The sequence below is a fragment of the Oxyura jamaicensis genome, chromosome 1 (genome assembly GCF_011077185.1).
Source record: "Oxyura jamaicensis isolate SHBP4307 breed ruddy duck chromosome 1, BPBGC_Ojam_1.0, whole genome shotgun sequence".
Lineage (NCBI taxonomy): Eukaryota > Metazoa > Chordata > Aves > Anseriformes > Anatidae > Oxyura > Oxyura jamaicensis.
Genome location: NC_048893.1, coordinates 114,728,750 through 114,739,178, shown reverse-complemented (window position 1 = coordinate 114,739,178; position 10,429 = coordinate 114,728,750). Strand labels below are relative to the sequence as shown.

The window sequence follows — 10,429 nt, the reverse complement described above, 5'->3', positions numbered from 1 at the left end:
CTGTAGAAAATAACTAAATTTTTAAACAATTCCAGAAATGAGAAATGACACAATTTCTAAACACCTTTCAAAAAATTAATTGTGCTAATAATTCTCTCTGTCCATATCCTAAAGGGATAAAAACAAGAGCTGGGAAGATCTGCAGTTTCTAAAGCAAGTGACCCATAAAAAGTACAAGTGAAAAGAGTAAATGTAGACATACAGCTTCATATGGGATGACCCTGATCCCCTTTATAAAGGCAGCAACAGAACTTTATGCCTGGAGTATTTGTTTGGCTACAGCAAGCATCCCCTGATGTGACCACAGAGAGCTGTATTTGAGAGTCCGCTGATGGATCTTGGTGGCCTTGGGTGCCTACTGTGAGGTCTCACTTGTGGAGAACCATGAGAGAGATTCAGGCCACCTGCTTGCTGGATTTTGTCCACCTGTGCAATTGGAAGTGAAAAATAGCTGCTTTCCAAGAACAGTGGAGAGGAGCTAGGAGACGTGCTTGCTCCTCTCCAACTAGCAGCCTCTTAAGGAGGGGTAGAAGGCTATGAGGTTCAAGAGACATGGCTGTGAAACAGAGCTGTTTTATGCATATATATACATCTGCATTTACACATTGATATAACAAAAAGATCAAGAGTTCTTAATTTTAATAGCACCAGATTCCTCCTTGATAAAGCTATGGGGCTGATCACCCTTATTAATGTTTAACTTCTGCAAGAGCATATTTATCTCATTTTCAAAGAACAAAGTGGTCAGTCAGCAATTTCAGACCTCCCTCCACACAAACAAAAGGTTTGACCCCCCACACACTGTTACAGAGCTGGGAATTGATGCTTTCAAAGGAGAGGACCTTCCTCCTCTCCTCCTGAATTTCATCTGTTCTGGAGATAGGACAAGGGTCAGCAAGACATAATATCTAGCATGCAGGGTAGAGAGCTGGGAGAGATGAATCTGGCATACCACTTATTGCTGCTCCCCAGATTAATCCTGTTTTGTTGTTGTTGTTATTTGTTTATACAGTGTTTGTCTATGCTGCACAGCATTAGTACAATCCTCCACTAGTTTTTCACCTGGAAAGCCTCAAAAGAATGGAAAATTATGAAGTCTTGAGATCCATTTAGAGATTGGAATAGTAATTGTGGATATGAATGAAAGCAACTCTATCTCAGGGTTAGCTCTTTAACTCTTCCTAGAAAAAAAAAAAAAAAAAAGAAAATCTAGATTAATATATGTAGATTATTTTGGAATGTCTCTCCTCTCCTGTCATGGCATTTGGATTTTTCAAAAATACTTACAGTCCAAGTCAGAAAAAAAAATGGTTTCTAAGCAGAACTCTGTTTCCTGGATGGTTTAATCCTGTTTCAGATAAACTTAATTGGAAACCTTTCATTATTTTTAAGCATATAGGACTGGGCACTGAAAAGCAAGTCACCCACAGAAGGGACTGCAGGGGCACCTCTTTTCTCACAGCAGATCCTAAGAACTGGAGCAAGACCCACAGAGCAGCAGAGCATTGGACTATTTGTAGGAAGCAACAACTTTTCATCTTCTATTTCTCTCCTCTGTCACCAAAATATCCTGGCTGTAATGTGCACTTTCCTTCCTGAGTTTCAGGTCTTCATGGTAGATCTGCAAGGACTTGGCAAATAGGTCTCAACTAAGGTTCAAGAGGAGGGCCAGCAAGGGCTCTGGTGCACCACGGGTGTCAGCAGACTTCAACTCTCCACTAGTGCCATGAGCGCTGTGATAGTTGCTTACAGAAAGGACTGATAAAGGCCACCAGGAGATGGTGGATATCTTCTCTAGTAGTTCTCTAAGCTCAGAAGGCAAGGTGATGTGCAAGTCACTAGGGACATGCCAAGAAAACAATCAGTTATTAAGTGATATGATTTATTTGTGATTTTGCTGGTTTGAACCAGCAAAACATTTGTATCTATACAACTTTAAGTACTTAAATAGTCCCACTGAAGCTGAGGGCAGAATACTTAAAATATGCAAGACCGTGGGTTCTTTGTCAAATCACAGATTATTTCTGATAGACACAAAAGGCAGTGGCATTATAAGGTTTTTCCTGCAAGCAAAGGATGCCAGCAAAGGTCTAGTGTTTCCTGTGGTCTCCAAGAGTGCACTCAATGCAGCTGAAATGTAACACCCCCACTGCTGGGATGGGTGGCTTTCAAAAGCAAACCCAGTTGGACTCAGAAACTTAATGGAGAAAATAGAGGGCATAGGAGTCAAAAATCTGTGTATCACATCTTGAGCAAACTGCAGGACCACCACCATTGAACCAGCCTTTCTGTGAGGGAAGACGGTGCCCGAAGGGTGAGGCACAGCCAGGGGAGGGAAAGGAGAAAGCTGTGACATTGGAGTCTGACAGGGAAGATGCTTTAGCGAAGGATAGGCCCCACAATATTATCTGGACAAGTAGATGTTTCCCTCCATTTATTGTTCAAAACCAAGCCACTTTAAGAAGCACATACACAGCAGTCAGACTTGAAAACCAGAGCTTAAGCATCCAGAGTGGGGTCAGGCTAAGAAATCAGGAAACGGCTTCATCCCCAAGCACCATTTAGACTCCTTCTCATGAGCCAAACCCTGTAGTTTTTACCTGAAGCCTCATTTTACTTAGTTTCAAAGTGCCTTTTGATTTTAACCATGAGTAACCTTGTGTGCTTCATTTGGCACTTATTTGCCTAATATATTTATGAAAAAGTATCAAAATATGGTCTTATGAGAGCCTTTTGTCAGATTAGCTCCACCTTTTGCTAGATGTTAATATGAAGATTGCCTGACAAAACTAAAAGAAGAATTTGGATGTTTGAATCCTTATTTAATATCCATTTCTAGCTATTTACAAGCATGTTTTGCCTCGTGACTCCTAATTTCTGTTTTTATTACTTCTGTGCATTTATTTGACTCAGCAGTTAAATTAGATGATGTGAAATTCACTTCACCATGATTTCACTAAAGGAATCAAGCAAAAGGGGAAGGAGTGTGGGGTGTGAGAGGGATTTAAAAAAAAAAGAAAAAAAAAAAAAGCTTTTGATGAAACACAAATACCTTCTGTGCGACCTGTTTGAGCAGTTATAGCTCTTACACTGTGACAGTGAAGGGATGTGGAAATAAATACCAGCCAAACTCTTCTCTTACAATAAATATTCTCTCATGGTTTTTTTTGATACTGGCCCAGGAGGGGTCTCTGCTCAAAGCCCTCCTCTGGCCCCATTGCAGGACCGTGACAGCGTGCCACGCTGCTGTGCTGTGTCCAACCCAGCCAGCAGAGCCACTGGGGGACAAATTGTCACCCAAGCCTCGTGTCACAAGGAGCCCTGTGGCCTCCCATTTGCACTGGCAGAGGAGCCCAGCGGTGGCTGGATATAGCAGCTACCCTTAAAACCTTTCCCATTCCTCAGAGAGATGCATAGCACTGCTTGTGTGCTTTGAGGTTACATATATTTTGCAGTAGTTACTTGGTTATTGTTGATGTTTTGGATAATGACAGGAGATTTCTCTAATGAACAGTAGGGCTTGGTGTTTTTTTGGATGTTGGGGTTTTTAGCTGCTGGAGGTTGAAAGGAAGTCAAAAAGCGACGCCCATATGATCTTTCATATAAAGTAGTCTGGTGATAATGCCCAGCTCACGCTCCCAGCCGTCGCCCTTTGATGTTCAAACCATTCATCAGATGTGAGAAGAATGACCGACAGTGTGGAAACAATGCGTGGTGTCTAATGAGCTCACCGGGGTTTGTTGCACATGGTTTTGACATTTTAACCTGAGCCCCCTGGCTTCTGACAGTTTGATTCGCCAGTTTGTTTGCCTGCAGCTCTGTAATGTTAAAAGCTGGCCACCTCCGAGGCATCTCCTGAAGACAGACAGCCCATCCCAGGCACCACAAGCCCCTTCCTAACCAATGTCTGCAGGTGTATTTGTCCCCACCTGTTTTCCACTTAGGACTGACTGCCATACTGCTCGAGGATTTGGCTTGTGAGTTCAGTGTCTGTAACCCACCTGCCTTCATATCCCATGCCTATTCACCGTGAGGAGGTAGTAGCAGAGGAGTTTGACTTTGCCCTAGCAGCCCCATCAACTCCTGTGCAGACCACAGGACAGCTACCGTCCCTGGCAGACCTCGGGGACCCCCTGCTACGTCAGTGTGTGTCTCTGAGCTGCTGCGTGTGACATTTGCTGCAGACAGACGGGATGGAGCTGAACAGATGGACCAAACGCTGCGCTTGGGTAGGACCTCCTGTCCTCACCATGGTGCCCAGGACAGACACTGCTGAGCAGGAGAGCTGCTCCAGCCCATCCGAGAGAGTAACTGTGGGACAGTGCATACCGGTACTACCAAGGAACAGAAACTGCACTGAACCTGAGTCCTTACCCGACAAGGATGTCCCTGACATCTTAATGATTTCTATCCAAATAATGGCTTATCCAGGTCACTGTGGGCCTACAGCCCAGCCGAGAGCTGTGGCATTCCCCCAGCAGCTGCCAAGCTGGATGGTGAATCCACCAGGGCCCCAGGTAGCAGATCATTAGGTAAATCAAAACACAGCCCTTGTGGTCCAGTGGATAACACTGGGGTTCAAACTTGGGCTTAAATTTCTTATGGGCACATCAGTGGGATTCCCCTGCCTGTCTTTAAAAGGCAAAAGTGATCTACAAATGAAAATAAACCCTAGGTTTGGTCATTATTTTAGTGGTTCTGCACATCAAGAGTTCTACCCAAGTTAAGAAAATACTCCATTTAGTACGTATCATATTAATTTTTGTTTAATTTCTAGTGTTTGAGTAATGGCTTTTGTGACAGTTGCCATGTGTCACATTTCCAGGTTTTTAGAGGGGAAAAATGAATCTCATGACCTTTCACTTCTAAAGAGTCCCTCAGCCACTGAACTGTGATGCTGTGTACCACAAATAATCATTTTAGCTGGCACTGGGTTAATCCCAGCATTACATTTCATACCAGGTTCACTTTTCAATGATTTATTTGCAGTTTCTGCTAAACCACAGTTAAAGTTATCCAGCACTTGGCTGCTAGATCGGTAACAGGTAACCCTTGCCAACGACGCAGTTTGTCTGAAAACCAATATAATGAGGAGACTGAGAATACACTGACAGGTTAAGAGGTGGTGTGTGGGTCTGACACCCACCCTCCGTCCCAACGCTGACTTCCAGAGAGCAGCGCTGCCATCCAGCTGACCTTCCTCCCTGTTCCCTTGCTGCCCTGGGCCTAAAGAGAAGTCACCTCTCTGTCGTCAGGGCTGGGTCTGAAAAAGAAGAAACTGGCAAAAATATCCTTTCAGAAAAAAAAAAAAAAAAAAAAAAATGTTTTTCAAAAACAAGTCCACGTGCTTTGCCTTTGTCACAGACTGTGCATTGGTACTGGCAGCATCCAGGGCCCCAGGAGGTTTTCTGCTCCAGCTCTCGGCTCCAGCCCAGCCTGGTGAGTCGAGTCCTTCCTTCAACTCCGTGCTGGGAGCACCGGCCTCACCCAGGGTTACTTCTCGGGAGCCTTCCCTGGCAGCAGCATCCTGGTCCCCCCCTGCTGTGGTGGGCAGGCCCCTAGGAGTTGCACTCCTCGCAGTGGCAGGAGAGGATGTAGCGGTAGGTCGCGGTGAGCCGCATGCCGCCCGAGCAGCGCAGCCGCATGGCTTTCAGCTTGGAGGTCTGGGGCCGGCAGCAGTGGCAGGTGGAGCGGAAAGGCTGCTTTAGGACAGTGCTGAAAGAAACCATCGGCTCCGAGCGCGACGTCTGGCTGCAGCGTCCTTCGCAGCGAGCCAGCAGCACCATCTGCGAAGGAAGAGACAAGGGGTTAGGAAAAGCGCCTCGGTGGCTGCGAGAGCACATGCTAGCACCCGCAGATGGGGCAGGTCCTTCCAGTCTGGCTGACGTTCCTTCACCTCCTGCATCTCCCCGCTGTGGTGGTGGCACCCAGCTCCATACATACACTGCCCTGGAGCCATGCCTGAACGAGCTGAAGAGGTAATACGGACAGGAAGAAAAGGGAGTCTCCTCCTGGGCACCCGGACACCATTACTGATAAGAAATAAAAGGCCTGGCTTTCTGAAAGCTGACTTGAGGGCTCCAAACAGTTGCAACCAGCCTCGTTTTCCAGGCACAGAGACTGCAGGCGTGGCTTGCTAACCCTGGGGATGTGGCAGCCAAGCCCTTAAATCATCAGCCAAACCAATGCTTCGGCTGGATGTTTTCCAATGTTTTGAGTTCATATAGTAGTGATCAGCAGAACTGGTCCTCTGGGCCAGTAAATCTCTCAAATGCTTAGATATATAAACATATAAATTAGAAATATAAAGAAGCAGCTTAGTTTATGGCTTCTGAAGCAGTAAGTTTCTAGCTCTGTTGTCTGCAAAGATCACTTGGAAGATGTACTACCAATTCTGTGTATGTATATATGTATAATTATATCAGTTGTGTCTGTATAAAATGCACTGCATAGCATAAGGCAGTGAAAATGGAAACAAATATGAACTCCTTGCTAAGTGAGAGAGTTCGCCAGTGAGATTTTCAAAAAGCAGTACAAGCTCCATGGTTCTTCTCCTGCGTGAACCAACCGAGCTGTGACCGGGGTAAGATAACCTGTACAATGGGAGGTGCTAAGGAATGAAATCCCATGGGAAGACACCTGCTTCCCTTCCCCCAAATCCTTCACTGAGCAGGGGAGATAGCTATAGTCTCCCAAGCTCTATATAAAACATGGAAATTATCTTTTCAAGATCAGGTGGTCATGTGGTTAGAAACAGCTGATATCACATTGCAGAGCTAAGTTTTTGGAGAGCTATAAACAACCTCTCATACCTTCTTGGAGAATTAAATATTATTTAAATCCAAAACAGCTAATTCTGGTTAACAAATGCAGAGTTTTAAATCAACATTTTGTATCATCCAAGCAAGGTCAAAACGTGGCAGAAATGATAAAATATGTGGTAAAGGAGTCGTAACTCCATCCTATATATCAAGGAAGAAAACTGCATTTTAACTGCGTTGCACACATCTCATAACTTCTCCAGACAATCCAAAAGGACAACTACAGATACGATAGCAAATACTTTACAATGTTAAACACCTCTGAAACTCTTTCACTGCTCGTACTTGACTGACTACAAAACACTAAGTACAATATACCAGCACTGCTGGTGTGCTCAGGAAAGGCGCTTATCATCCATAATGAACACGCTTTGTACAGTACTTAAAAAAATTCTCTTCCAAGCATACCTGCATGCTAAAATGGTTATTTGGAAATGCACTAATATATTAACAACTACACTTCAGTCAAACTGGGCTGATTACAAGGAAGGTGCCTTCATGGTGCATCCCCTGGCAAACAAAACTCCCTTCCCATACTGACAGTCAGGCAGCTGGTGATGAGTGACATGGGTGTCTAACCCGGTGTGTATTGCAAAGGAAAGACAGCAGATTAGGACATTTAAAACAATGAGTTTCCTTCCCTGCATCTTGACAGCCCTCCTTAGGCCCCCCACTCTGAGCAGGTCATCAGACCGTGAGCACGCTCTGTCGCAGGCTCTTCCCCAGCCTCTGGCTGATGAGGAGACTGAGGATCAATCCCACTGCAGCCTGCAATCACTCGAAGGAGAGTTGCAAAGACAACACAGACAAACTGTCTTCAGGAGTGGCAATGGGGGACATAAAATGGCCACCAGCTGCTTTTTTAGGGGACCTCCAGAGTCCCCTCCAACCAACATTTCTCTGATTCTGTGAATTCAGATCGAATGTGACAGCACACATTCCTGTACAATGCTGAGGACTTCTAATGTCTGATGCCTCTGGAGCTGGAACAATTAGTCACTTCTGGCACTTTTATCCTAAGGAGTTTATGCCACCCATCTGCTCCTATATTGGCAGGAACTGTTGGAAACACCAGGGAAGAAAAAAATAAAAAATAAAAACTAATAATAATAAAAAAGGCAGGAATAAGGACTACAGAAGAGTAACATAACAGTGCTAATAGAGCAATAGGGCAGAATTATCTGATGTGTCAATATCTATCTCAACCTTTCTAGTGCAAAACCAATCAATATTTCTTCAATATGCAACTGCATTTACAATTGCTTAGCAAGCTTTGTCTTTTTAAACAAGTTTCATTCTGTGGAGACTCTTAATTTCAACCTCAAATTTTGCTCAAAATATTTTACCATACCTCAGAAGAGGATGGTTAGTATTAATCACATACAATTGCACAGTGTTGGTCTTATGCCTTATCTTTGGATTACGGTGTAAATTTTTACAAATGGCACTACTCCATGGCTCTCTAGTCAAGCCTGCAGGAGAAAAACTATTCAGATTTCCCATTGTGATGCCTTTCTAAACTTCTGGACTAACCTGAAGCCCTCAGCATAATTTAACCTCCTCCTCATGGATCCCAAAGAGCACCAGCAGATTTTAGCAGGTGTGCAAATGAGCTGGAAATAGCATGTACTTTAAAAGCTTTGCTTTGCCATTTAATCAATTGCACCAGCTGTTTATTGCATCGTATACCATAGCGCAATAGAGATTATCGCCTAAATAATTAGTAATGATATGATGGCATAGCACAGTAATACAGTAAGTGTATATATAGTAAAAATGTGTGGGTACTTTATAACCTGATATCCGTGCCTCTTGGCTCCCCTGCTCCCCCGCACATAGTAGCCTGTGCATGTCACCTTGCGGTGCTCTTCACGGGAGCGCAGTGCGATGCAAGAAGAGAGCAGCATGCGTTCTGCATGCTTGTTTGAGCAGATAGAAAAATATACTTTCTTACTTAAAATCAGCAAGCTCATAAGCATCTGATGGCTGTAGAGCAACCATGTGCTGGAAATTCAGAACCGGTTTGTTACAGCGGGTGTCTTTAGCCCTCTGTTCCACACCTCGGCAGCACACCGAGGCCTAGAGAACAGATGTGCTGAAATGCACGAGCAAAGGGTTGACTTGTGCACAGCATTCACAGCCTGGCCGCAAGGAGGAATGGCTGCAAAGCCCATGAGCCACCTCTTGAGCAAATGTCTTCATCCATTTCCTAAATCTTTCTTCATCTGGCATGTCTCTCTGGCCCAGATTCTTTGCTCCTAGGCTGTCAATGGTAGCACTCCTCCAGCACATCTGGAGGAAGCACTTGTGACAGCCAATACTGTAATTTATGAGGATCTGATTGCACTGGTGAGATGATCCAGCACATTTAGGACCAGTGACAGAGGTCAGGCAGAAACCAGTATGGTCCGGAAAGGCAGTACCTCATGAGCTGACACATATTTCCTTGAAGTCAAAGGAAAACACAGTTTTTCAGGAACAAATTGCTTTCTTTCATCCCTCCTTTGCATCTTCTATACATTCTGTTACTATAATGGATGACATTTCCGAAGGCTTTGGAAACTTGTTTTCAACATCTGCTCGAAGTAACAAGCAAGAGGGATTTTAATAGCTAAATTATATTAGCTGGACATTTCCAAATGTAACCCAACTACTTCCCAGGTGGGTACCACTGGCAGCCTCCACAGAGAGTTATGGCAGACGCAATCCTTTTTCAACCAAGACGGGCAGTGAATGTAATACATCTTGCAATTTCTGAAGCCATTTTTAACTTCTGTAATTCTATGCTGCACTAAAAGGAAAAACATACGGAGTGAAAGGGGACGGCTTGGTGGAACCGATGTATCATGCCAAAAATGGGCAAAGTCTCTGCTTGACAGAAATTGTCCGCCCAAGCTCCACAATAGAAACTCAGTGGAAACAAGAGGTACCACAATTCCCACAGCTATGCCAGCAGAACCTGCCTTTTTTTGGCTTATTATATATTTTATCACAATATATATAGGAGCAGGCATTGTGTCTAATTTTCATTAGCAAGTCTAATATCGATCTGTGTTTATGTGCTAAATCCAGAACAGAAGCCATATGTCTAGCAGAATGATTCAGATTCCTGAGACCTTAAAAAAAAAAAAGGAAAAAAAAAAAAGAAAAAAGAAATTGACTTAACAAGCTGAAAGAAGGTTTCTAGGAAAAGTCAAAATTGTTCTGCTTTGTATGGAAACTGTTTTCAACTGTTTTCATTTTCCACTTCATGAGAAAGTCCATACAACTCACAGTATTGTTAAAAACCAGTTCTTGAAACTCTTGTGGAATTTGGGAAGACAAAAGATGTGATAATATTTTCAAACATGATTTCCATTAAAGGCTTGATTTCAAAAAAATGTCATGGACGTTCTCACAGTTAGAGTTACAACATGTTTATGTCAACAGCTTTTTTTCTCAAAGCCCTGTTTTAAAATAATATGTTTTTCATTAGATTGCCTTCCTTGTTCTCATTTCCATCAGTCTCACTCCTCTAAGATTGATTGCTAGGGATGATAAGAAATTGAGTTGGTGGTGGGATTCCTTCCTTCCTTCCTTCCTTCCTTCCTTCCTTCCTTCCTTCCTTC

The 10,429-nt window shown here is 43.8% G+C and overlaps 1 protein-coding gene across 11 annotated transcripts in view; it reads right to left on the bottom strand.

Moving 5' to 3' along the window:
• Positions 1-2,404: 2,404 nt before the first annotated feature.
• NDP (norrin cystine knot growth factor NDP) overlaps positions 2,405-10,429 on the bottom strand; it is a 38,564-nt gene continuing 30,539 nt past the window's right edge. For 10 of the 11 annotated variants that reach the window (XM_035315973.1, XM_035315974.1, XM_035315976.1 and 7 more), the window contains one exon: positions 5,559-5,786. In XM_035315973.1, coding sequence (XP_035171864.1) covers positions 5,559-5,786 — 228 coding nt within the window. Of the gene's footprint in view, positions 5,787-10,429 lie in introns of all 11 variants that reach the window. The other variant, XM_035315983.1, reaches the window with a different exon arrangement.